The sequence below is a fragment of the Branchiostoma floridae genome, chromosome 12 (genome assembly GCF_000003815.2).
Source record: "Branchiostoma floridae strain S238N-H82 chromosome 12, Bfl_VNyyK, whole genome shotgun sequence".
In the NCBI taxonomy this organism is placed as follows: Eukaryota; Metazoa; Chordata; class Leptocardii; order Amphioxiformes; family Branchiostomatidae; genus Branchiostoma; species Branchiostoma floridae.
The window spans coordinates 19,087,244-19,115,183 of record NC_049990.1 but is presented as its reverse complement, the minus strand read 5'-3'; the positions used below and the strand labels follow the sequence as shown (position 1 = coordinate 19,115,183).

The 27,940-nt window shown below is 38.4% G+C and overlaps 4 protein-coding genes and 2 long non-coding RNA genes across 6 annotated transcripts in view; 5 read left to right on the top strand and 1 right to left on the bottom strand.

Annotated features, from left to right (window-relative positions):
• Positions 1-4,688, bottom strand: part of LOC118427125 (GPI mannosyltransferase 4-like) — a 9,204-nt gene extending 4,516 nt beyond the window's left edge. The window contains exons 1-3 of the mRNA XM_035836761.1: positions 4,526-4,688; positions 3,350-3,536; positions 1,807-2,763 (exon numbers count right to left, since the gene is read on the bottom strand). Of these exons, the coding sequence (XP_035692654.1) occupies positions 1,807-2,763; positions 3,350-3,467 (1,075 nt within the window). The 5' untranslated portion in view covers positions 3,468-3,536; positions 4,526-4,688. The remainder of the gene's footprint in view (positions 1-1,806; positions 2,764-3,349; positions 3,537-4,525) is intronic.
• Positions 4,689-4,716: 28 nt separating this feature from the next.
• On the top strand, positions 4,717-14,410 carry LOC118427541 (ankyrin repeat domain-containing protein 42-like). The gene is made up of 14 exons (XM_035837378.1): positions 4,717-4,771; positions 5,691-5,860; positions 6,635-6,742; positions 7,321-7,440; positions 7,896-8,031; positions 8,599-8,766; positions 9,278-9,310; positions 9,752-9,877; positions 10,060-10,116; positions 11,024-11,131; positions 11,595-11,696; positions 12,631-12,757; positions 13,336-13,468; positions 14,137-14,410. Exons 1-14 carry the CDS (start codon positions 4,765-4,767, stop codon positions 14,257-14,259), a joined length of 1,518 nt encoding a protein of 505 aa, XP_035693271.1. The 5' UTR covers positions 4,717-4,764; the 3' UTR covers positions 14,260-14,410.
• Positions 14,411-19,266: 4,856 nt separating this feature from the next.
• Positions 19,267-22,550, top strand: LOC118427124. Its single transcript, XM_035836760.1, has 7 exons — positions 19,267-19,310; positions 20,078-20,120; positions 20,582-20,788; positions 21,120-21,156; positions 22,112-22,245; positions 22,346-22,402; positions 22,545-22,550. The coding sequence occupies exons 1-7, from the start codon at positions 19,267-19,269 to the stop codon at positions 22,548-22,550; spliced, it is 528 nt and encodes a 175-aa protein (XP_035692653.1).
• A 405-nt stretch (positions 22,551-22,955) lies between these two features.
• Positions 22,956-23,736, top strand: LOC118426916. Its single transcript, XR_004832492.1, has 3 exons — positions 22,956-23,047; positions 23,409-23,469; positions 23,679-23,736. It is a non-coding gene; the product is annotated as an uncharacterized LOC118426916 (long non-coding RNA).
• A 340-nt stretch (positions 23,737-24,076) lies between these two features.
• On the top strand, positions 24,077-25,305 carry LOC118426873. The gene is made up of 3 exons (XR_004832484.1): positions 24,077-24,122; positions 24,237-24,342; positions 25,114-25,305. It is a non-coding gene; the product is annotated as an uncharacterized LOC118426873 (long non-coding RNA).
• Positions 25,306-25,434: 129 nt separating this feature from the next.
• LOC118427123 overlaps positions 25,435-27,940 on the top strand; it is a gene marked incomplete in the record, with an annotated part of 28,658 nt that continues 26,152 nt past the window's right edge. The window contains 6 exon segments of the mRNA XM_035836759.1: positions 25,435-25,528; positions 25,821-25,981; positions 26,185-26,300; positions 26,503-26,692; positions 26,852-26,956; positions 27,074-27,639. Coding sequence (XP_035692652.1) covers positions 25,435-25,528; positions 25,821-25,981; positions 26,185-26,300; positions 26,503-26,692; positions 26,852-26,956; positions 27,074-27,639 — 1,232 coding nt within the window.

Sequence of the window (27,940 nt, the reverse complement as noted above, 5' to 3'; positions counted from 1 at the left end):
ATAAGACTATTTGAAAGTTTGGGCGAACGCCATGCTTCCGTTTGTATATTATGAGTTAAGTGGCATTGATCCAGTAGAATGTTGCGGCGCTTCGACATGGTCGATACGTCTGTAAGACCAAGATGCCATGGGCCCCTCACTTTCATTTTCAATTCGTGAATGGGCCAAAATGCACACATGCTAGCATTGGGACATATAGCTTTTCTTAGAATCTATTTATTGTAAAGCACAACATAACTCATACATAAGACACAAAAATAAATCTTCACTTGCAAACCCCATATACATTATGACAGTTACATTTTGCATTTTTTGCAATATAAACCCTATCTTTAGCTTTTCTTTGACTCTATTGTAAAGTAAAACATAACCTATACATAAGATACAAAAATAAAGCTGCAATTGAAAACCTCATATACATAATTTCAATTACATTTTTGCAATATAAACCCCATCTATAGCTTACTTTGAACCAATATATTGTGCATGGTCATGAACAAACCAGTTTACTTCCATAAATATAGGTGTTAGTATCTTAACCTAGTTAGCTCCTTGTTTTTTTTATCACTGCAGCTATATATGTCCTGAATTTCCTGGTTACTAGAATATGATGATACAAAGTCTTATGATACAATTTTACACTTAAAATCTGTGCACAAAATAAAGCGCTTACCAACAAACTGTCGATCAGTCCTCCATTGATCCTTTTGAAGTTGTAATGACCCAAACACTATGTCACACAACCAGATCGGAAGTGTGACATCAACAATGGGCCAAAGGTGGTTTGAAGTCAGTATCAGCCCCTGTCTCGGTTGAGGGAAGGTTTATGGGTTCTGATGTAAATAGCTTTTTTGCTTTTAAGCGCTATGTTTTGTGCACAGATTTAAGGGTACAATTGTATCATCATGTTGATTACCATCACAGAAGTACTTACATTCAAGAATACAGAATCTTCCATCACCAAATTTTGTAACACATTAGACATTTAACCATGAAATATTCACATAACCTCATAGAGATTCAGTCCAAAAGTAAATCTTAGCCTCTCTAGCAATGAGCTGTCTTCTTCTGATATAGTCTTTACCATATCCTGTACTTTAGGAGGGTCTTCCATAGATAAGTGTGGGAAGAAAACTTCTCTCAAAACTATCTTCATTTCAGTTTCATGGTCAGAAAATGTAGAATGCAACGTGGATGGTGAGACTACAAAGACACGAGCATTGTTACTAACTTGCTTCTCTTTGTATAGAATTCTCAACTTATCAAAAAGAACATTACTTGGTGCACCTGCTAAGTCATGCAAATGAACCTGGGTTGCTTGTTTCTCATTGGTCATCTCTTGTAACATGTCAATGTACTGATTGGCTGTTTGGTTGCTATGGACACCAAGCAGGTGCCCAGGAGGCATGTAGGTATGGAAGTATATGATGTGCACTGTTTCTGTAGTTTGTTGCTGGTGCACTAAATTGTGCAAGTGTAGCAATGAGGGCACCACCCCACCCTGATGCAGAACACCAAATAAAACACCTCCCAAAACATTACCAACTACAAATCCTACAAAAAGTAACTTATTGACACCTTTCCATGCAAATTTGCTGTGATATGCCAACACAAGGGGGACAAGGCAAGGAGAAATGTACCTTGGCTCATGGTGGGCTACTAAAGACATGATAAATATTGGAATGAAATAGCACAGAAGGAAGAACATCTCTATATCAAGTTCTCTACAAGAATTCTTCTGAAACCCTTTTGTTTTCAGCTCCTTTTCATGCTGCTTTGTTTCTTTGTTGCTACTAGAATTGTCACTGCTTTCGATTTCTGTTGCGTTTCCCCCATGTTTCAAACAACTGAAGATTTTCAATACAAGTCGAGGGATATCAAAAAATGCCAGAATAGCGAGTACACCAAACAGAAGGGGAGTGTTGACAAGGAGATGTGTCACTCTCGGATGTAGTCCGTGCTGCTCAAGTTTTGACTTGTCAAAGTTGTAACTCAGCAAGTTCAAAGGCGTGACAGTAAGATTGCGCACAAACCCTGATGGTGAATGTAAGAAAGTGTCCAACGATAGAGAGTGGACCTCAAGTGAGCCAAAGTAGATAGAGTCACAGGCAACAAATATTACAAATGTCACTATTGCTCCTGGCACTAGTTGCAAGCATTTTAGAATCGCCATCTTCAGCCACAAGCCTTTGCTTTGGCCAACTGGATAGAATGCCCAGTACAACATTGGCACAAACGCGAAAGCAGGAAAATTTGGTCGATTGAAAAACCCTACTACAATTAGCACTGACAATAGTACCGAATGAGATTTAGACAAATATCGGTTACCAACAATATCGGACCCATTTTCAGGGTCACCACCTTTGATAGAATCAATAACAAGTCCAATAATGACTACAAAAAGTACAGTTTCTAGAATGTTTGAGAATGTTCTAGTGAAGAAGACGAGAGTCACATAAGAGGCAGAATACACTGCCATACACCTGAATGCGTCCATCTCCAAACCCATCCACTTTGTCTTAACACTGCTACAGATCTTATACAAACAAAAGTCTATGCAGAATGAGAGAAATGTTGTCCACAGTCTTGGTGCAACCAATAGAGAATAAGCTCCGATGGAGTCTGGGAGAAGACCGAGATAGTTCATGGCCTTCAGAACCAGGAAAGGAATTCCTGATGTGAGGAAAGGAAAGACGGGCGATCTTGCCGGGAAGTCTTCGTCCCACTCCCATGTCAGGTGCACCTTGTAGTCCAACACCTTTCCTGTAATTATATGAGCACATATAAGGATACATGTATAACATCTTAGATTACTAAATTATTACAAGGCACCACAAAAAAAAAACAGTACTATGGATATCAGACTGATTATTTTGTGCTTTGGATCAGTTTTCAGTATAGAGAAAGAGTGGACCTGGTCCGGGCAAGCAGCCTGCGATGATGATGATGGTTTGTCAAGTAGTGTCAGAGAGAGATTGTAGACAAACAAGTTTTGCACCAAGGCAAAACACATGCATCACAATCATACTTTTTGTTACATGTAGATAACAGTAACTCATAACAACAATTACATTTGTAAGCAGCGTCTTAAATGTTACACAGGTGCACAACGTTTTCCACAAGTTGGTTTACATACATCATGCCACATTACATGATAAAGACAACACTAGTTTGAAACTACATTATGTTGTTTGAAACTTTTATATATGGGACTTGTGATGAAGTCCTTTAATAGCCTGACTAAAATCGCACCCCTAGCGACTGGCCCTACTATTGCCTCCGCCGGGGAGGGGGTCATTAACTCCAGCCAGCGAGAAATTGTGTAAACACAGGCTAATGAAGTCCTGACCTGCCATGACCTCAGGAGACTGGAAGAACTCATCAGGATGGATGTAGCCAGACTGAGGCAGCAGAACCCAGGTCACACGCAGCAGGGATAAACACAGCCAGACTGTTCTTGCCTCCATTTTACTGTCTTCCTACAGGCTTCTGGTCTGGATTGTAGATCTTTGTGGCTCTATTATGTAAGAGTCAGACTAGAGAAATAGACCAATACTTAACAGTTAGACAACTTAGTTAGAATGATAACAAGATATCATCATCATCGGTCGACGTGATCAAATGTAAACATGTTCGCACATGTTTACACACGACGAGGTTATACTGCCCCTTACGGGGTGACATACCCTTTCGTATGGCTAATAACAAGACGGGGATGCGCCAGGTCTCCCGTCCGGGTGAATGATGTAATTCACCATGTGGCTGATATGAGACAGAGGTTCGCCAGGCCTCCATCCGGGTGATTTCAAGTGAATCACCAACTTCCGACAGAAGGATTTGCACCAACGCACACCGCACCATCGCACATGTAGGGGTTCTTTAACGTGCATGGGTAATGGCTCTCCCCATACACGGGACCTCCATTTAACGTCCTATCCGAGGGACGACTCATTTTCACTTGAGTAAAGTGAGGAAAGTCGTATAAAGTGCCTTTCCCAAGAGCACAAGACCAGCAACACGGCAGGCGGATTTGAACCGGCGACCTCTCGGTCAGGGGCCGAATACACTACCACTGTGCTACGCGGCCCCATAAGATAACAATATAGTATTATTTCGAGTGATGTCAGAAATTGCAATAGCCATTTCTCAGAGTGCTATGAGGTTATTTATCTCTGTATAACCTCCTTGCTCATACCTTGTACAAGTATGTCATATATTATACTAGGCACACTACAAATACAACGTATGAAGCTTTTCTTTAAACAACAGATAATGGTGAATTAGCGTTCCATACATATGTGTGGCAAAAGATCTGAACACATTTCTTTAAATATCTTATTTTGAAACAAACATTTTACTCAGTAGATATTAGATACTGTCATAATTATTGTTCACTGCCAATGGCTTTTTTTGGTGCGAAGATGCTATCAAAAAACAAAGATTAGTTTGACACTTCCCATTCCTTCCCGCCAAAAACATGTCTAAAATCGATCAAACATTTCATAAATAGGCGTCGAAATCTTACCTGTATGAGTCCCAAAGTATGAATACTCACGTCAACAATAATGCATAGTTTGTTAACCGTCCATCAAATATATTATTCGTCAGCCAAATGTGTAACAAAGTCATTAAAAACTGCTGTTTGTCTGTGAATGAATGAATCTTACGAGACAAAAACTCTTCTGAACTCTAACCTTTAACCTTTACACTCCTAGGCAAATCAGTGGGCATGCGCAAACCGACGGGTGTAACCAAGCAGCCGAGATGCCTGGTAAGTGATATTCTACAAAAATATACGAATTTCATTCAATATTTGGACAATTATGAATATAATGATATGTACAACGTATATAATGCGATTTTCAGATATGATATGGCTAAGTTTTCGGTAGTTTAGATGTAGTAATGCGGACTAAATTGTCACCAAAACAAACCATAACAACCGTAACCAAGGACTCCGCCTATCGCCCCCCTCCCCACGATATGAATTAAAAACTGTTTTACAGGCAGATTATGCGATTAAAAATCGGTCCACATGCAAGTACATAAGATATATAGAGTAATAGGTAATCAAACATTACTGGTAAAAAAATTGTGGTTCATGAATGAAAGTTTATTTGTTAGAAAATGATAAATGAGTTGAAGTTGAACAAAAATGACACGTTAGCTCTCTCAAATTCTCTAGTTTTTGTCAGTGGTATTTTCATAACTTTATTCCAATAGTGTGAAGTCATGGCTTGTCTGTAGGTCTGACTTATGACAAATATAGCTTCTGTTATTTCCATGTTCCCAATATACAGATTGCACCGTTGAACATTACCACACGTACACACCCTCAATTCTTCTATTTCTTGTAGCTAGAACTGTAACGATGTTAAGTGTTACATTGGGAAAAGATGTAAAGTCTGCCCTCTCTGAATACTGTAGATGCATTTAACTTCACGGGGATTTACTTTTGCGATAGCGGGAAAATGGAGTTTTCACGGGGATTTACTTTTGCGGTAGCGGGAAAATGGGGTTTTCGCAGTGGTTTTAAGTTCGCGGTAGCGCCATAGACTGTAGTCAAAACTATTATAATTATGTTCATAGTAGTTTTCAGTTTGTGGTGAAGTGGCCACTGTGAAAAACTGTGAATATTAAACCACCCCAAACATTTCTGCATTTACAGTAATTTGTTTGTTTTTCTCTAGCCAACAGGAACAAGTTGCGGTTTAAGAGCATCCATGAGGCGGTTATAAATGCAGATGTAGAGGAGCTCCAGGCCATGGTGAAACAGGGGGCCAGTATCAATGAAGTGGACCTGACATGTAAGGACAAGTTCACACCCCTAATGTGGGCGGCACACACCGGCAGTCTGGAGGTAAACAGTCACTTGTTGTTGTTTCTCCATTATGTACACATTGTATGCCAGATTTTACTCCAACTTCCAAGTGACAATACCGGTACCCATATGTTAGACCCCTTTGTGACCCTAACATCGAACACACATAGGTGGTTCTGCCTCCTATAGCTAGTGCAATACACATATGTTCACCTTAAATGAAATGTAAATCTCCAGAGTATTACACTAGGAGGCACGATTTCCTGTTGCTGCATTTTGGGCGCAAACCTTCTGTTATGGTACAGTTTTTTTCCAATTACCCTAGCTAATACTAGAAGAAGCCTCACAGTTGATCTCCTTGTTCCAATTAGAACTCAGGTAAACCCAAGTTCAATCCCTTAAGGCAAGGCATCTCAATTTGGGCTGCACATGTCTTCCAGAAGGTGGGTCCTATGGCCAAGGAGCTAAATACCTAAGTTCACAGGGAATAGAAGCAGGTGTTTGCAAAGTCATTAAAGAATATTTCTGAAATCTTTCATGTAAAACCATTTCAGGACATGATGAATGTATTAATAATGTGTAATGCTGGAAAGTGGTAATGGCATGTTTATCTGAGACAAAAATTTGAATGCCCATGCTCCTTAAACTAAAGCAATGTTATGCTGTGTTCAATATGTTTGTAGCCTGTATGCCATCTTTTATAACTTTACTTCACTCTCGAGTTCGGTCGCTTCTGTACCTGACTCCAGGCTCAAGTGTTTGCACATGTGATCTTATTGGATATTAAGGAATGTTTTTTTAATGTACTCACAGTGTTTACACTGGTTGCTATGGCACCGGGCTGATACCACCGACACGTCCCCGCAGGGGTGGACTGCAGCGCACATCGCAGCCATCAGGGGGCAGGACGCATGCCTGCAGGTACATGTAGATTCATACTGCTGCAGCCAAGCAACTTGTCATAACAGTATAAAGTACACAGTGAGAATGGTATAAAGTAACAGTAGTTGGCTACTCTATGTTCATAATGAAACCTATGTAAAGTCAATTCTTATTGAAATATTGCAAGATTGGTATAATAAGTGTTGCATTTCAACTTTGGATGGTCCATTAGATCATAATGCTAATACACCTTTACCTGCATTTTAATCTATATCCATCCTTTTTAAAATTGGTATCAAGTACTTATGGCATATCAAGTCAATAGACATTTTTATCAAACTGCAGTATAGTATTTTGAAAAAAAAATGGGTATCGTAAGTGTCACTGCAATATGTCCAAATATTGTCGTTTGGAACCACCATCCATCTACTTTACATTCCAAAATAGATCAAGGTAATTTATGAATAATAGTAGTGTTAATAACTTGACTAAATGAAGGGTGATCAGTGGATAGCTCTTTTAGTCTCACTTATCAATATTACCTAAATGTACATAGAAGAAACACTGACTTTATTACGTTGATGTTAACATGTACCATCTGCTTGTATCTTTTATAGGCCCTTGCTACGAGTGGAGCTAACCTGACAGCTAAAGACAACCGAGGCCAGACCTGTGCTCACCTGGCAGCAGCACACGGACACTCCTTCACTCTGCAGTCCATCCTCAGGAGTGGGGTGGTCAGTTCAAACTCTTCATTAACTAGAAAGGCAACATTTTGGAGAAAACACAGGATATTTCTCTCTCAGCAAAATAGGAAATAAATTATAGATGAATAAAAATAGATAAAACAATAGATAAAAAGGAGGTCATAAATAACAACATTCTTAATCAACAATTCAAAGACCGTCTGTCACCTTCCTTCACAATGCCTTTGAACATAGATATTCAAACAAAGGGTTGTTTTCTAGTGACTAATACTAACCTGATGAAACTATTCACGGATATAGTTTTGTGATGATATTTCAGTGTGTCCCTTATGCATCCTATTAGCCATCAGGTTCCTTTTTGTGAATGGATCATTTTACAAAATACAGATGCATTCAGCTAATCTTGACAATTATTATGTAAGACTTGCACACATACAGAACATTTTAAAACTGATCTTTAAAAAGTCATTTGTTTCTTCTAACAGGATGTAAACACCGCGGATGCTAACGGCTGGCTCCCTGTGCACGCGGCTGCGTACCACGGTCGGCTGGGCTGTCTGCAGCTGCTGATTAAGTGGGGGTGTGGACTGGACGATGTGGACAATGCTGGCAACCTGGCTGGTAAGGACACAACATACTCTTCAGACTACACTGGAAGATAGAGATAGTTAAAGCAAAATGTACTGCAGAAGAGGACTTGCTTTAGCTACATTTTACGATGAAGTTCTTCTGTAGCATTTTTATGTCTAGTAGCAAAAGTGGTGAATATGATGAATAGTACGTTTAGGTTTACTACACCCAAATTTCATGCTGAAAAGTAATGATTTCAAATCTTTGTCGTTAACAAGCTTCAACAGATAGATGTTTCATTCTCTAAAACAATAGCCTGGTATACAAAGTACCTTAGCAATAACAGAGCTCTTTGGCCCATTCTCACAAATAGGCTGCGCTAAAAATGTGACCAAATTTTATGCTGAAAAATTGTTTTCAAATCTTGATTTTCCTGAATATTTGACAGATTTCATTGGATGGATGTTTTAGTTTTAGTTAGGGCTGAATGTTACCCAGGTATTCAAACATATCAAAAATTCAGTAATTTGGTCCTCTCTCACAATTATAATAGGCAAACAAGATGTTGTATAAAATGCAGGAGTTCTGAGTTAACATGACTATCATTGCCCCCACTAGCCCACCTTGCAGCTATGGAGGGCCACCTGCCCTGTCTGAAGTTCCTGGTGTGTAACGGACCCAGTGTCACACACACCATGAACGCTCGCAACGACCACGGAGAGACTCCCAAAACTCTGTCATCTCAGTTCTACAAGGAAGCATGTGTGGACTATCTCAATGCTGTTGGTAGGTTTACATCCATGATTAAGTTTGTTTACAATTGGTGCTAAATGGTATTGTATTGCTTTTACAGTATGTAATACATTAATTGGCAAACACTTATTCAGTCTCTAAGACTGTAGTTCCAGCAAGAGTCAACAGGTGGCACTACTGATTCATAATGCTGTTGGTGCCGGTCCATGTCTATAGTTTGTTTACAGTTGGTGCTTAATGTCATTGTAATGCTTGCAGTGTTTCATTGGCAAACAATTATCTTTATATTTGAAAATGTGTCTATAAGATTGTAGTTCCAACAAGAGTCAAATAGTGGCACTACTGATCCAAATTGCTGTTGGCGGGTCCATAACTAACTAAAGTTTATCAACAATTGCTACTTTGACATTGTTATGCTTGCAGTTTATTCACTGTCAAATGTTTATTGAGTCTGTGAGATTGTAGTTCCAACAAGTGTTGAAAGGTGGCATTACTAATCTGACTTTTTTCAGTGCTGACTTCGTACCTCATTTGTTGTTTTCAGAGTGGGACAGAGATCATCCAGAGGACCAAGAAAGTGAGTAGAAATACAGATTGAATGCTTTGTTTCTATGTTAAAGTTAATCTTTGAATTCTGAAAAAAAATGCCACAGTTGTTCGCATTTATTTATTCTGGTATTGCAATGATAAGACATTGCATAATAAATAAGTTTACCTGACAGGTAGAAATGTGAGCATTGTATCAAAGATGAAGACCCCAAACAGAGACATAAAGCACGTCCAGACACTGTTTTGCAAATCTAGACAATGGACTAGTCGTACAGTTTACAAGTCAGGGCTTTTGCCTTTGACACATTACTCACAATTCCTGTCGCTGTGCATGTGTACTCGAAACTGTTAAATAGCCTATTGTGCTCTCCTTACTTTTGGATTTAATAAGATAGACAATGTACATTGTACAATGTACAGATTGAATGAGAAGTGTACATGTAACTGTTTTTCTGTGTGCTCTTTCCAGACCTTGCCTTCCCAGCCCATGTGGCTGCCTACAATGGAGACCTGGGCCACCTGCGCATGCTGATCGAACAGGGTGTGGTCAACATCAACGAGAGGGATGACAAGGGGGCCACCCCCGCACACAAAGGTAATGGTTTGTTCCAAATTACCTATGATGTTGAAAGTTGACACACCTATGTTTTGACACAACAATTATTTTTATATGCATATCCCAATCATATTTAAGTCAAACTAAGTCTAAAATGTAACATTAAAATCTGCAAAATAATGTCATTCTTTTAACAATGTTACCAACTTTTTTCAAAACAGCTGCTGGTCAGGGCCATATTGAATGTCTGCAATGGCTTGTTGAGATGGGTGCAAACGGTAAGTCAGAACTCTTATATAGAACTTTTGTACTGTCCTTGGTACTGAAAACCCTCCACACAGTAAAATATCTGTCCTTAGTGCTGAAAACCATCCACACAATGTAAGCAAGACTATCCAAGCACACATGGCCAAACATGCCTGTCCTTGGTGCTGAACTCCATCCACATAATTATACTGAGTTGATGCAATTTTTTTCCCATAATGTGAACAGTTTTACAGAGAATTTTGACCTTCTGCAAAGTTCAGACATCATTGTGGGAAAAACTAATATGAGTTACCTTCAATTTATGTCCTTTAATTTTTGATTTGCTAACCGCAACTTTAGCGGTCACTATTCTACTGCTAAATTTCATCATCACAATCTCTTCATCACTCTTCCAGCTAGAGAAAATCTTTTAACAGCTACATTTCAATGCTGTGAGCAATTCTTTATCCCCCAACATGGCTCGAAATTCATTTTTTGGATAAGGTGCACTGGTGCACCCAGCTTAAAAAATTGGGTGCACCAAAAAAAATGTGGGTGCACCACTTAGATTTAAGTAATAATCTAATAATAAAACTTAGTTACAGGCTATCAAAGCCTAAAACAAGTACCATGACAAACACTTTTATTATCTTTCTAACACTTAGATGTCGAGAATATGATGTATACTAAATACAATTTGTTATCTTTACATACATGTGTCAAAAAATATTTGGGTGCACCCTGTGCACCCACAGAAAGTAATTGCGTGCACAGCTCCAATTTTGGGTGCACCTGGGTGCACATGCACCCAATATTTCGAGCCCTGCCCAACCACTGAAATAACTGGCGGCAATATTAAATGGATTTAGATTATTACTTATATTAGTATCCATGCTATTCTAGAAAAGTTAAGTACTAAATTGATTATTCCTCCCACAGCCCACATAGTGAACACTGCTGGTGAGACAGCCCGTGACGTCGCGGCAAGGTTTGGTCAGCTGGCCTGTGTGAAACTGCTTGGGGGAGACCCAGACGCTCCAGGGGGAGGTAAGTACAATGGGTTGAAGGGGTTATACATTCATATCTTGGGGAGGGTGCTTTTGGATGACATTACTAGTCTTACATGTACATATATCTACCTATAACCCAATGTACTACAAAAGAGCTCTGTGAAGCTATAGAATGCAATACTTACTTATTTTTGTAGAGCCACATCCAATGACAGAATGGCTTTAAAAGATTGTAAAAGCCAAATGATCTTATGATTTGATGCCATTTTGTGTATGAATTATAGTTCTTTTAGCTGTTTGTATATTTGTGATATTCCTCACAAGAGGCTTCATGGTATCATATTAGAAATAAATGTATTAAAAAATTATGTTGATCAAAGTTAGACATCCAGGTAAAATAAAATGCACAGTCTTACGTGTGACAGTTGTGTTGTTCTCTTTTACCTCCAGATGGTTCTAAACTGTATTTTTATATCAAACTTTCATATTTTGTAATACAGACACAGATGATGATGAACATGAAGAGCAGGAGTACCCAGCTGTGGTGGGCAGTACTGACAACCCCATCAACATGCCTCAGAGGAAGGTCAAGGAGGCAAGAGGTAAATCATGTCAAGGTCAAATTCAGTAAACTACAGAGAACCCAAGACAGTGCTGCTATAAAAGATTTATATACTACTTGGGCCGCGATAAGGTTTGATACAGGTGTTCCGAACTGGGTAATAAAAAGCTGCATCACACAGGCTTTGAAGTTTTATCACAGCCCTCCCACGAGCGATCCTACCCATGGTTGGGCTGGTACCTTGGTTGATACGGAATACGCCAATTCTATATAGATTTAACGTTAGTTCACCTTTATCTGTGGGGTAACCTATTTCTGTTGTTTTTAACAACAGGGTTAAGGGATATCAAATTGGTAGACGGTAGTTTTAAACCGCAATAGCTTCAGAACATAAAGAATATAAAAGATATTGTTTGAGACAACTGTCCATCGACTCGATAGCCTTAATTGAATACAGTTTTTAAAACAATGGATATAGGTTACCTTGCATAAAAATAAAGATTGTCTAGCATTGGATGAAAATGAGAGCAGAAAATTTAACATTTTGAGGGGCAAAATTTGCTTGTAGACTAGGGTGGGTTTAATGCCATCTCTATTGGTAAATAAATACAAAAAGGGACATGTACCACTGTATTCAAAGATTTGGAGACTTTGAAGTACTGTAAATGCATTTAAGTTCGCGGGGATTTAATTTCGCGGTAGCGGGAAAAAGGACTTTTCGCGGTGGATTTAAGTTCGCTGTAACACCGTAGACTGCAGTCTAATACCATTATAGAAAAATGTTTGCGGCGGATTTAAGTTCGCGGTGAAGTGGTCACCACGAAAACCGCGAACATTAATCCACCGCGAACATTTCTGCATTTACAGTATCTTATCCATACTTTATTTCCATACTGTAGGTAAAGATTTATAATCTTCTACTCAAGGTACTTTACTCATGATAAAAACTGACCAAATGGATTTCCCCCAAACAGCTCGTGCCTGGAAGAAGGTTGAAGAGCTGGAGCGCCTCCTAGAGATCGCCAAGATGAACTACAGGCAGCTGGGGGGTCGGCTGGAGGAGGACAGGGAGAAGGAGAAGGAAGAGAAGGAGTCAGACAGGTGGGGCACAAATATAGAAGTCCCCAAGGAAATTACAATCAATGTAGTTACCATTATTAGACTACGTTTTAAAGGTTTGCTTGCAGTAATATTTTTCATTCCCAAGGCTGGACTACAGATTATGAAGTCAAATATATTCAGCACATTTTGCTTGATTTCAATCTGGATAGCAGGGCTTTTTATTTAGAACCAGGATCTCTAATAAACAATTGACAGTCGACAGTTTGTCATTTTCCTTCTAAAAAATGCAATTCTGAGTGGTACTATCCCACATTACAGTGCTGCTAAAGGTGACAGAAACATAGAAATGTGGGATGTTGACTGTACATAGAACCTGGTTGTGAAGAAAGAATACTGATTTTTCCAACCTGGTGAAGATATTAATGATTGATTTCAATCTACATTTTGTATATTCCAATCTAATGCATGTAGCATTGTAATGTGCTGAGGGTTCTAGCCAGAATTTTCTTGTAGCAAGGTAGTGAAGCAACTGATTGGGGGATCATGTGAAATTAGGGTCTTGGCCCTTCCATGGTGATGAGATTTTGAAAACATATAATGTGTTTTGTGTAACCAAGGACAATCCGTGAGCTGGAGCAGCAGCTGGAGTATGAGAGACTGAGGAGAGAGAAGATGGAGGGACAGCTGGACGAGTACCGTGCTGAGGTCGCTCATCTCAACGAGGAGTTGGAACGGGCCTGCAGTGTGGTGGTGGGTGACTCCATCTTTCCTCATCTTTCTTCATTTCATAAGGGACTGGTTGTCTACAACTTAAGAAAAAACTCTGAAATGTTAGACATACATCAATTTTGTATTGTCATATCTGTGGACGTAGAAATTGGCTAACTTCTCAGAGATTATTGATTTCAATGAAACATAGATAGTCAGTCACCTATGTATTTCAGAAGGTACACTGGTAAGGTACACCAGAGCAGCAAGCGTTTGAATACTAAAAGTGTAATCATGTTTGTCATGCAGGATATCCATTTCTTTTAGAAATAGAGTAGTTAATGGATATGTTATACAAAGTCAACAGATGGTAGTTTTATACTGTTGAAAATATTGCAATTTGAAAACACTACCCATCAACATGATATAGATGGATATAGGTAACCCTGCGGATGAAGGTGAACTAGCAATATACTGTATTCAAACTAGCATTACTAGACAGGATTGGAATGCTTAGAAAAAAGGGATAAAGCCCAGGTAGGCTTGAGACAGATGTGGTCATTAGAATAGGTTTGACTGTACTTAAATGTTGTTGTTTTTAAGGAAGGCAGGGTAGAAGATTTTTCCTCATAAGGCCATAAGGTTTGCCTTACTGCCTGCAGATGCATTTTTTAAAAGTTCTGACAAAAGTTTTACCCATGTTTCCACAGAGTGATGATGAGCCTGTCCGTCAGACCAAGAAGAAGAAGAACAAGAAGAGGTCGAATGCTGACAGTGGGGGAGTGTTCGTCAGGCGCTCAACATCCAAGAACAAGAACAAGATCTATGACTAAGAATATGTCTTTAGTAAATACTGGATACTACTAAGGATACTACTATATTGCTCAAAGCATTGATAAAGGCTTTTATGAGATGTAAATAGCTGTAATGCGACAATTTTACCACAAAGTGGATAGATTTGCCTCATATTAGATTACATTATAACTATTTAGATTACATGATAACTATTTCATTGATCAGGAATTGATATGGACTTGCATGGGTGATGCAGTAAAGCTGCAATTAGATGTTTAAAAGGAGAGAAGGATGTTATAATTACATGTATCTGTTTTGGTGTACTAGTTTAAAAAATAAGAAATCAGAATGAATACAAACTCAACAACTGCTTAGAAAGTTGTGGCTTAGGCCTAGATCCCAATTCCCAACCCAGGGCCCAACCAGGTAGCTTTCGGCTAAAAACAAATCAAAATGTTTCTATTATAAGTATTAGATGATACTAAGATCAAGATATTTACAGTGATTACTGCAACTTCTGGCTACTGAATTTTGTGATGTCTTTACATACTAAACTAAGGATGACTAAGTTTCAGGTTTTGAATCTGCACATATCTAGTTCAATCTGAAAAGTGAACAAGGATTTGTATTTTTGACCTGTAAACTTTTTTTGTTCTAATTTGTATATTGGAAATGATGATATCATGAGTTTGGATAATTGAGTAGAATTTCAGCTACAAAGTGTAATGGATGAGTTAATGTATATAGGTTTGTGGTTTTAAGTACAATCATTATAATTATGGGATGTTGTAAGTCATGCTTTTTGCATTTTTTCCCTTTTCATATATATTGTTTATCTACATGTACCCAGCTTCTTTCCGATTGAGGATTGATGATCCTTCAGTTTTTTTTTTTTTATCATTATTACTTCATTATAAATAGGCATCATCTATGAATAGAGTTTCGAGATTATTTTTTCTCGACTTCATTTTTAGTACACAGGGTGAAAAAATTGGAAACTTTCATTGAATCTTGGAGCAGTCCAATTTTTTTTCCCATGCCTAACATTGTCAAGGAAAAAAATCTCTTCAACAATCATCTATGGGCCTAATTCAGGGTGCATTTTCTGTAATAAATGCTCTTCAAAACAGCCATTTCCCATGTCATGTTGGACAGTTATTAGACAGTGTATTGTGGACATTGTGCAAATGCTATAGCCAAACAAACAACGATGCATTACCCTCTTGCATACATGTAATAAATACTTGCCTTGCAACATCGAGGGTTTGAATTTTATTACTTGTTGACCCGTCAGTCAATAATGTGTCGAATATCTTGTAATTGTATAAGTGTAAAGATCAGTAGAAGCCTGTAATTGGCACGTCTGATAATCGCACACTTAGGTCAATTGCATGGAATCCCCAAATCCAAAACCGGCCCCCATCCACTCCTTTGTTAGTTACTTCGGGCTGACCCATAATCAGTGACGTGTCAACGATATATGTCGCCCTATCGTATACAGTATACGGTCCTGGGGAACGTCGCATTATTGCACACACCGGCTAGTTGCACGAAATACGCAGGCAAATTTTGTATGCAATTAAATGGCTTCTACTGTAGTTTTACCTGTAGAAATCAGGTTTAACTGGCAAGTCGACAATTGGCAATAACAAAGGACATAGAGGTTACTTGTTCCTTTAAGTTAATTCTGTACCTGATGTTGTCTCTATAAATACATACAGACGGGGATATTTGCTTCCCGTGACACACAGAAGTTATCAAGGTGTAACTGCCTTCCTGTTCAAACAGTAACGGTGAAACCAGAGCACTGTGACCTTTACCCCGATATAACGTTACGTGACAGCCTGAGAACAAAGGTGTTTGCAATACACTCAGTTACTCTAATTTCAGTACGACGCGGTTTGCCCCATTGAAAGGTATAAACAAAGCGCTGAAATGTATACAGCGGCGTTACTGAGGCAAACGGCTAACTCTTAAAGGTCCCCTTTCCACTAGACGGCGATCGCGCTGCGCTCTCACTGCGACCTAAATAACGTAACATTCGACTTCGCACTGGGCATAACAGTTATTACACGAAACGTACAAGTGTGACTGAGAAGACAACAAAACACACAAGGCGTAAAAAATCCGTTTCTTTTCTACACAATTCGTTGAGCGATATGTCAAATTTGAAGTCGCAGAGAGAGCGCGACGAGAGCGCCGTCCTAGTGGAAAGGCTAGCTACTTTGGTGGGGTATAGGGAAGGCTAGCTACTTTGGGTTCAAGTTAATTCTTACCATTTTCACAACAGCTCTTGGTAAAGCATATGCTAATGTAAAGTTATACATGGTGTTGCATATGGTATCCGCATTTGAATCGGGATGTACCGTTATTGGGTAAACAAAATACAATCTCCAAGCAGATCCTACGGTGCCTTAATATTCTAAGTATCAAAGCTGGCAAAGGAGCATAGCCGGCCAAAGGGAGTCAGACGGTCACCGGAGCATACAGTACACGCTCCTAGGCTGGCTTCACTCCTCTGACAGGTTTTGATATTAGCCTATGCTACAGTAGGATCTGCTTGGAGATTAAACAAAACAGTAGACGTACTGCGTTCGATGTCCATACACCGCTGAAGCGCATTGGCGGATAAAATTATGAATAAAGACATTTATTGAACATACTTATGATATCCAATGCTTTATTATGTGACTATTCCTTTTAGGTAGCCGTTGGAAAAATGTACAGAATAAAACACCTGTTTCCTGAGTAAGCATTGGCACGCAAGCGTCAAAACTTTCCCTAAGTTTCGGTGCGCCACCGAAACTCGTCACCGCTAGAAATACATACAAAGGATGGACTGGTCTATGTCTGGGTGATAGTTCTCGCTTTTTTTTCTAATACAGGTAACGTTGTGTATCTCAACCGTAGAGTAATTATTAATTCTCCGGTTCACAGTGATAAGTATTAAGTAGTGTTCTGTCAAATTGCCCTTCGCTGTTGATAAGTCGCGGTGTTTTCTTTTTGTTGTTATTACTGAGAATGGTATCGCCCGACTTCGGTCGTGAATGACGGGATGACGAAATGTCAACATGAAGTACAGTTTCAGACCTCAAAACAAGGGGATCGATACGTGGGTATTTAAACCCTGGTCACCATTAACAGCTGACGCCAAAGACCAACGAAGAGCAAGCGTCTTTGGAAAAAGGTGAGCTTAAGAATTAGATCTCAAGGTATAAGCAAAAGTAATTATTTTATGCTGTATGGTGTATGGCTAAGACATATTCTGTAGTATTAATTACATTTGCGCGATTCGGATAGAGGAAATAAGTACTACTGCGTCATGGCCAGGTAGACTTTGCTTAGGTCAATACCATCAGAGGTCTGTCTGTCAAATTGTATTGGTAGATCTAGTGCTAATTAACTATTCTATAGGGTGATCTAGACGTCTTTATCCTACATGTACCCTATGAGTCGGCAGTATTTGGTCTCACCCGGAAAACTTGAACACTTCCCGGGAAGGGGCAGGCGGCTCAAATTGTTCGATGAATTATTTACGAGGCGCTTAATTTTCATCGTCAGGTCAATTGTCAGTCCGTTCAGGTGCAGCCACATATATATTCGTTTTTTGTTCATGTAGCCCAAATTTCAGCGAGTATGTGACAGAACCGTCGCACTGACGACTGATCATCGTGACCTCGAGCTCTCTACTCACAACTGCCCTGGGAACGCCCCCAACTTGCTGTCGTTGCCCTAGTATAACGCATGCTCTTATTCATACCCCGTGATAATTATGTTACTGATCATACATGATGTTTACATGGTCTGATACTTGTGTTACTTACTATTTATTTTACAATATGCAAAAATTCACATCAAATTATTTGTGTATACTTCCGTCAAAGAATGTTCAACGATTTTGTTGGTTAATGTGTACCTACCTTGTGTGTGACTGTCAGTGTGTGTATTTATTTGTGTGTGTGTGTGTGTTTGCGGGCCTGGATCCCTTGAAAAGCAACTTGACAGAAGATTTGGTTAAATCGTACGACTGTTGTGACCGGGTACTTAGGCCTCCAGGAAAATGTGTTTCCTGTTACCTGATCAACACTAGCAAAAATATGCCATACCGAGCCGGGTCTGACGGTGAGACGGTGGATTGTTTGTGTCGACAGGTCATTAAATTTTAAATTTTAATTAAATTCGACCTGACATCTGAGTGATGACATTTAAAGCAGACTGCTTCTATTTCGAACTTTGAAGTGATTAATTCTGTGACCAGTTGACACGTGTACGTGTATAGTAAACATTGTACTTTTTGTCAGCCACACCCTCTAAAGAAGAAGTCAAACCTCCCAGTAAAGAATGTAGAATCATGCATAAAATAGCTTTATATAGAATAGACACATGCTACTTTTACTGTCTGTACCCTTGCAATTAGCCTACGGGCATGGAATTCTTTTTAGACTGAAATTATGTGTGTTGAAGACATGCAAAGAGCTTATTGGTTGTTTTCTATCATGTGACTACAAAGAAGCTCTCTGATTGGTTTATCAGCAGTACGTGCCCCTGGAGTGTTTTTTTTTACAGGTCTGCAATAGCAAAACCTATAATATTTTTCTTGAGACCAATTTTGTTTTTCCAAATTGGAAAAAAAATGGGTTGGGAAATCCGAGAAGCAACAAATTAAATTGGTGTGGCCTTATAAGGATTGTAATCGGAAAGTCAACATTTTTCTTTGGCTTTCTTAACTGCCGACTGCTCAACTTTTATTGCATATCATATTGATCGTAAGTGAATACATGATAAATGTTGATGCCAGAATTTAAAATTGATTTAGCCAAACATCAGTTAGTGTCAAGGATCACTCATAGTCACAAATATCACTTATGGGTTAATAATTGACATACTGTGTGTTTGTCTGTGTGGGTTGGGGGGGGGGGGGAGTGTTGACATGACTCTTTCTTCAAAGTATTAAAGAATATTAGAAAAAAAACATATACATTTGTTTCAGTGAGAGTGAGTTATTTTCTTGGATATCCGGATAGTAATCACCCAAAACCGACAACATGCCAAGATCACGACAACAAATACGGAAGGGACTAAGATACAGGTACGTACGTGTACACAGTGGATTTCTAATATAATTCAACGACGAGAAAAGGTTGCCCTTTTAGGGCTAATGGGACTCTAAAGGGATTTTACGTTAAAATAGGATAGGTTTTTTTTAGTTTTAGTTTTATTTTTTTAAACTAGTATCTAAGTACATTTCATATGAATCCCAAGGGTGCCTGCGTTTTGCCTAAACGTTACAACTTTCCATTTCTTATATCAAAAATTAATAGTACTATGATATATTGCTACAGTTGATTGAAATCATAAATAAGAAACTAAGCTAATGTCAGCATACATGATAACATCTGTTTGAATCAGAATATACATAAGATATATTTGTAAGTATGCATTCATTCATTTTCATGTTCAGGAACAGTTTTCATGTATGATGATCATGTTATAGATTGTTATACATGAAACGGAAAATAAAGTGTTGATATCTTAAAACGTATGTTGACTTTAGGAATGCTTGTTTTTACTAATGTAGTGCTTGCGTTAAGGCTAGTTCTTATAATTAGCAGTACATTTCTCTAGTTTAAGGCCAATTATTGGCCAGTGCAGTCTTAAAAAATTAAAGAATTCTAAAACACAAAAACAACTCTATGCTATGTTTTGTACTATGTTAAGTAAAGTAGATCAGCTAGCTTGCCTATTAATAATTTTGGTCCTGTTACCGACTCACGTGCATCGGGATAATGAAATACAATTTACCAGGCTTTACTGTGAATCACCGATAGTTCCATTATATGTTGTTTTTGTCGGCAGTATTGAAAAGGAGAAATGGCTTATGCAGCGTTTCGGGCTGCAGGTAAGTTAAATTATCTACTTGACACAAACTGATACCTCACCTCATATTTTTATACTTTTTCATAGTCAGTCCTGAGTTTGATAGGCAATCAAACCATCGTGATCTTCTATCTGGCAATCTTGGATATAAACACATGCATTTAGTGTTTGAGTAGAGCAATTGCCTTCAATGTTAACTGATGACAATGTCCGGACCCTGCTATATCATCAACTACTACATCCAGCGCAGTCAACCCAGTATCAGGCTAATTTTCTGGTAGGATCCGGTATTAAGATTGTACTAATTAATGATACACGTTTTCATAACTGTTGCAGAATTCTCTACGTAGCTAAAATGATCACTATCTAACAACCCAGAACATTTACTACATCACTTCCACGTATAAGCATAATTATATGACCCATGCAAATGTTCTCAATAATCATTCCAATTTACCAAATATCGTTATCATTTTTCCCTAGTTCCGAGAAAGTCCGGATGATCCTGATCCTATTCCTCTGATAATTGACAACCTGATTCGAGAGGCCAATGAATGGTGCACTATGGAGAAGTACGAGTGGGCCCTGATTGAGTATGAAGATGCCCTTTCGATGCTCAATCACCATCCCATCAAAGAACTTCCTATCGAGGCTATCTACTTGCTTAGAGCAAAATGTAGCTTAAAAATGGTAAGTGAATTTCCCTAGCGGGTCTGCTGCCTGGCGTGACAGAGGAATTCTAACTAGCCTGTACTTTATGTAATGTAATTACATGTAATTATTTTAGATCATTTTGCCTGTTCGTGTTATAAGTGTTGGTGACATGTACGTAGTCGGATTGGGACCCCACGTCATCCATTTTGTAGTTGGTTTGTTCTTTTGTACGTGTACTAAGTAAACTTTGTCATTTTTCCAGCTTTGATTGTTTCAAACATAAACATAGGACATGTTTTTCTTGAAACACAAACTTTGTCATCTTCTATTCGCTTCATCGAATCATATTTTTGATGTATCTTTGCAGAAAAATTTCCAGAAAATCATACAAGACTGCACACTAGGTAAGCTCAAGTACAGATTTAATTCACAAGGCATACTCAATTCCAGAGGAGACCTTTCCGGTTCTAGATCTGCTACTGATCTTTTACTGAATCGAAAAACATAGACATAGTGTTTTGGCAATTTGACATTGAACTTGAGCTAGGCAGCAATCGTATTATACAGCATCAACTCCACGAAAGCTTTGTCAACAAATTTATTTTCTACTTGCTTCTGGCCAAAAATGGACTTTGATCTTTTCAACCATTCCATTGAGACCCATATTTAAGATTTAAAAAATGTCCCTACGAAAACTTTGGCGCTCTTAGCAAATACATGTTCGATTTAAAAAATAATAATGTTTGATGTTTATAGCGTATGGGAAAACAGTTGTTCATCGATTTACCTTTAGCAACTTGATTCGTCAATTGCTTTGATCCCAAAATTGACATGGAACTTCAGAAAATATCCCATATATAGGAAGCAATACTTCAGGCATTATTCCCATCATGCATTATACCCCATGAGTCTGCATGAGGCTATACTCAGTTACAGGATAAATGGTTCATGTATTTGCTCATCTTTAATTTTTACTTACTAGTAGATTTGGTTGCTTTAATTTGTGTTTATATAGACGTCGTATTTTAGAAACTAAAACTATCACTCTTCTCCGGAGTTGAGTATATATTGTAGCGCTAGCCATTAAAAGGCTTGAGGACAGTGCCATTTCCACATAGAATGAAAAGTAAATAAATAAATGCAATGCGCAGAAGTTACAGGAAGCACTTACCAGAGAATCCAACGTGAAATGCCATGTCAATTTTGCCATAATCTGTAAAGTGTGTTGAGCGAAATTTTGCGAATTGTCAAAAAAGAAAACTGAGAACAAAACGTCTTTTTTTTTTACTTTACGTTAGAAGTATCTATTGTTTTGGATCAGTGCATGTAACTTACAATGTTGTATGGCAATACATCCAGTACTCAACTCTGACAAAGACTGGAACCTACCCTTCACTCCGGAGTGTTGCCAACTTAAGGCTATCGCCCATCTGCAATTGGGACAGAAGGACTTGGCTACCGCAACAACTGAGAGAATTCCCAAGCACAGTCAGGTAAGGTTCGCCGTTTTCTTAAATACAGCATAATTACCAAGCAAAGTTTGTCGGTATAAGTCTTTTAGCAAAACACCGTGCCTAATCAGTTGTCCTTTAGCTTCCAGAAGCATTTCTGGAGTCAATGAAGAGAGTCCAAGACGAATGCAGAGATGAGGTATGCTTTACATATTAACCATCTAAATGTATGATTGTGTTCCCCGCTTACATGACATGCGGAGCACATGCTTGATACACAAGTACTTTTAACGAGCCCGCGTATTTACCTGAAGTGTTGTTTCACATGCACATTTTCTTAGGGTTGATTTTTTATTGACACATGACTAAGTCTTATATCATCTTACAAACTGACACATAACTGCATGAGTTCTATAAAATATCTTACCTACTGACACATGACTGAGTTGTATATAACAGATAACATATTGACACATGATTGAGTTGTGTATAACATCTAACGTACTGACACCTGACTGAGTTCTGTATAACATCTATTAAACATACTGACACATGACTAAGTTTTGTATGACATCTAACATACTGACACATGGCTGAGTTCTGTATAACCTCTTACAAACGAGAATCCGTAGTGAAACTAGAAGTAGGTAGATGTAAAATTATTTTGAGGATATGATGATGAGGATTTGGAGGATTTTGAGCTTGTGGCAAGTGTGTGCCCCAGCAGCATATTCCGATTCTTTTGTATTAGGCAAAGAAACGGGCTGACAAATTTCTGGAGGAAGAAGCGAGAGAACCGTCTGGAAGGAAATCATAGGGTCAACAATCTACAGAAACACCTAAGGTATCTCCAGATCAGATATTTACACTACTTGTAGTTGTCTTGGTTAAATGGGCAAATATCTGTCGTAAAGTTTAATCATTGTGTTGAAATAAAGTGCTTGATAGGACAACTTACATTAAGCTAAACGTTTAATCATTGTGTTGAAATAAAGTGCTTGATAGGACAACTTACATTAACCCAAACTTTATTTCATTACATGTTATTAACTAAAACATGAAATGAATAGTTCTATTTGTGTGGCATTTGTCATCTTATTTACAACTAAATGTCCCACATACCTCATTGCTGTTAAAATCTTTATTACTACACGTTTTACAGTTACAGTCATCTGACATAATCTTATTTTATTTGATATTTGCAGCTGTACAAGAAGAAAAGAAAGAAAGTGAAAGAAACTCGCAAAGCCGTATCTCATAAAGGAGGTATGTATTCATATTCTTATGTTGAAAAACATCTTCCAATTCAATCAATTTGTATTGGATTCATTTTACTACTTTTATGAAACGTGGTGTATTCAAAATTTCCATGCGTTCTATGACTCGATAGATGTGATAGGAACCGAATATTACATATAGAATCATGTAACATTTCTTCATTAAACAAATATTGGCTGATTCGTAAATATTTACAGGTGTTGAAAGAGAGGAGACGAAATCTGCATCTGATTCGAACGAGTCTGAAGCATCACGGTAAAGTAATGAATTGTTACATACAAGAAAAATTGTCATGCATAATGATAGCTGACGATAAAAGTCGTATATCACAGGGGATCACAAAGCATTGCTTTAGACCTAAAACCTATAAGGTCTGATACATGTATATGACGTTACAGCCTTGCAAGATTTCATGAAACATTATTGACTTTGTTGTCAACAAATTGCTCAAATTTCATGTTCTCTACTATGTATGTCAAGTGCAACTCATGTATGCTCATGACACTATTTTCTCTTTTGTTTAAGCTGATTATTATGTAGTAGTTTTTTTTATTATATCATACCACCGTTAATCAATTGATGTAATATTCTATTTTTCTTTGGACAGTAGTGTCTGCAGTTCTATGGAACCTCAGCAGCAGGTATAATCAATTATGTCATTTTATCTGATGGTTTATTTTGATATATCGCACACAGGGAAAGTTCAATCAAAGTGAAAAAACTACAACACATCATGATACTACTTCTTGTTTTAGGAAGAAGAAGAAGAGCAGGACGACACGGCATGGGAAACGATAAGAAGAAAACAACCAATTTCTACTCACAATAGATTTGTTCCTGCAGTAAAGACCAAACCTGCTGGTAATCTATCATATTTCATGACGACTTTTGTGGATAGTTTTAAAGACCGGTTGCAGATAGATGTGCTAAAGCTAGGTGTGACGGGTCGGTCAGTGTAATATAACCAGCTGCTGCCGCGCCGCGTGCCTGTAGTATTGTAGCAGACTGGTTTATGGATTCAAAACAATTATGACAAAGTAAAATCAACCTTGCTGCCTGACGGGCTGAATTGCGCTGCTTGACAATCTTTTTTGTAAATTATTGTCCCACAAGCAAGATTGTAGGATTGACAAATACAAAGTATACATTCAACGATTACAATTTAAAATACTTACTAATGTGTTACGCCGAAGGGTGGTTATACCGGCTATATAGATACAGATATAGATTCATAAAACCAATTGAAGTCAGACCAGTAGTTAACGTTACACGTCATTTTTATTCAGGGAGACTACAGTATGCTCAATTCATATTGCAATCGAATCTATATATATAAAAGTGTAGTATTTCTTACAATGGTCCACCTTCTAACACTAAAGGTGCATTCTCGCTGCACTTGCATCAAGCTTGTGTCAATGCGGGGTTCGTTCACTGCGTCACTGTTTTTTTTTCTCCGATTTTGTTCTAACTTAGATATTGTGTAATACGTAAAAGTATGACTTAGAAAACGACAAAATACACAAAAGAAAGACAATTCGTTCTTTATCTCTGAAATTCGTTGAGTATATATCGAACCCCGCAGTTACGCAAGCGTGACGCAGCGTGCAGTGACAGTGCACCTTTACATTACAGTAGTGAAAAGCAACGGCAAAGCATCTACCCGGCAACCAACTATTGTCCCTGTAGCAGCCTATCATCACACCAGAGAGTACCCACCAATAATGCTTGGAAAATCTCAACCGCGGAGATCTTCAGTACAACACCAATCCTACAAATCAACAAAACAACCAACAATCAAGACTGGAAGCAATAGTAATGCTGCCAGAGGAGGTATGATTTGAAATAGTACTCTTGAATCAAGCTTAAGATTCAATTGATACATTAACATATTCTATGTGGTAAGTTTGTTTCAGTAATGTTTGACTACAGAAAGTCGTTGGTCTTTTTGCAGATATGCGTTTCAACCTTCCCAATGCAGACACGTCAAACGACCAAAAACCAACAGATTTGACAATTGGAGACTTCATTAAAGACTCAACGATGTCACGTAAGTAACTATTTACTGTTAACATAATACATGTATTGCAAATGCTAGACCTTAATTAAGTACACTCCAAGTGGTAAAGAATAACATTCTATCAATAGTGAGATATGGTCTCCATAACAATGTACAAACTCAAGATGAATATTTTTCCTTTCCGAATCGGCTGTCGTATTTATTATGAGTAATATTGTATTTAAGTGTCAATAGCGACATGATCACTAATATCTAATTTCTTGAGATAGAAATACATTAAATTTCTTTTCCAATAATGCAATATGCAAATATATTGCCCTAGGTGAAGATGTCAAAGTTGCTAAAGTGTCACCTCCAAAAAGGATGCCCTCCCCAACTTGCAACGGAGACATAAAAAGAAGCAAACCAGTTATGCAGCCAGCATACTGTGAGATCTGCCAGTTGTCGTGCACCTCTCAAAAGCAGCTTCGACTACATTTTCAGGTAAGCACCCCTTGACCAAATATCAAAATACTGATATCAATCAAAAAATTTGTTTCATATACCATTTTGGTAAACAGTGTGCTAGAAGCGTTTTGCGGATTCAACTCAACATTTTCTCATACTAGAACTAGTGAAACTTTTACTTAACGTAAGTTTTTAATTAGTAATAAGAATCTCCAACACATTTATATGAATACAAACAGGGAAAGAAGCACAAAGCAAAAGTCCTTTCGGATGACTCTGACATGATGTGGCAGCAGAGAAGACCGCCCCCTGGCGTGCCGGGAGGGCAATACAAGATGTGTCCTAATCGATTCAGGTAGGCCCAAATTTGGTACCGTCTCTCTCTCTTTCTCTCTCTTAAGCTTCTCTCTCTTTCTCTCTTGTAAATTATTGTCAAATTTCTAAAACACATTTGCGATCCTCAGATATCATGAAAGGTTATAGACAAAAAATATGGATTGCAGAAATGTGTATTACATGTAGCTGATGTTCTATTGCTGAAAGGTACTTAATTCAAGTTACAGACGCTGCATACACGGCGATCACTGCACCTATGCACATACTCAAGAGGAACTAAAAGAATGGCAAGAAAGGTACAAGAAACGGAAAGAGAATCTAAAGTCGGCTCTGAAATCGGGAATGTACGACCTCTCGTTTGCTGAAACGTTGGCCCACGAGTACGCCGAGGCCAAAAATAAGGCACAAATGGTAAGTTCGTACGTGCTTATTTCATTCGGATGATAAACTTACAGAGACATTGTCGTAGAAAATCTAAGCTTTACCCTGTTGAACGTAAAAGCATATCTATGTAGGTGGTTTTCTTCTCATTATTTTACTGTTGATGTGTACATCTTCTTTATTGATTAGCTATCAGAAACCGTACAGCACGCAAGTCTGACCGTCGAGCCTGAAAGTACCAGTGTCAAGTTTTCCGAGCGGGGTAGAGAACATAAATGGACACTCAAACTTCAGGTAATAAATTCTTCTTAATATTCTTTTTTTTTACTGTAATATCAACATTTTTCCATTCACCCCCGATTCTACTTAGATTCATTGTTTATAAACATTACTTTACAATTTCTTCCAAAGCCAAAACAGACACAACTGCAGTTGAAAAGGATTGCTTTCATGAACGACAACTGCAGTCAGTTTCAAATCAAGGCAGTAACCAGCCCTTCCGGCCAACCCATCCATGGTCTATCTGAAGACGGGCAAGGGTGGACGTATCAAGGACAATCCATTGCCACTGGCTTCAGCCTTCAGATAACGTTCTGTTCGAACCAGTACGGAAGCTTCGACCAGGCCATCGTCTTTGATTTTGGTCCTGATCAACGCCCCTACCTTTTTTGCCCTTTCCATGTTGATGTTGCCATGGAAACTGACCTGGCTCGCTTGGCAGAGTTACGGAATAAGTTTAAGCTGCTCGGGACCTCGTGGGAAGATGAAGGGAAAAAGGTCCATTACATCGAAGAAACTGACATATATGACGATGTAGGCAAAGATCTGAGGGCCAAGTATCCAGCCCCACAAGACCGAGAGAAACTCGTGAACGTGAAAGTCTTCAAAGAGGACATGCTGGACAATGACAACTACAAGAAGCGTCAGCATCAGCTGTTGTTCATAGAGGAGGCTGAGCAATCGGAGCATATCAGAAGGTACATATTATGTATGAACTCATTGAACCTTGTGTTAATGCTAACCTTTATTCGCGGGGTAACCTATGTCCGTTTTTAAAACAGCGCATTTAGGGATATCTAGTCGACCAATGGTTTCAAATTGCAACAATTTTAAATCTATTATGTATTGGAATTGGAAAGCATCGTTCGTCGACTTGCTATCCCTAAAAACCCTGTTTGAAAACGAATATAGGTTACCCCATGCGATACAAGTGACTAGTGTTATGCCAGATGGTTATTTGTGCTCTGCTTGAATTTGTTTGCCTAGCTACAAACACTA

Excerpts from the sequence above, each read along its gene's own strand:
- LOC118427541 (XM_035837378.1), top strand. Across the intron at positions 5,861-6,634 it reads CACACACCGGCAGTCTGGAG|TGTTTACACTGGTTGCTATG; the intron begins GTAAACAGTCAC and ends ATGTACTCACAG. Across the intron at positions 9,311-9,751 it reads TCATCCAGAGGACCAAGAAA|ACCTTGCCTTCCCAGCCCAT; the intron begins GTGAGTAGAAAT and ends TGCTCTTTCCAG.
- LOC118427124 (XM_035836760.1), top strand. The coding sequence starts at position 19,267 with ATGCCAAGATCACGACAACAAATACGGAAGGGACTAAGATACAG. Across the intron at positions 20,789-21,119 it reads CAAAATGTAGCTTAAAAATG|AAAAATTTCCAGAAAATCAT; the intron begins GTAAGTGAATTT and ends GTATCTTTGCAG. Across the intron at positions 21,157-22,111 it reads CATACAAGACTGCACACTAG|TACTCAACTCTGACAAAGAC; the intron begins GTAAGCTCAAGT and ends CAATACATCCAG.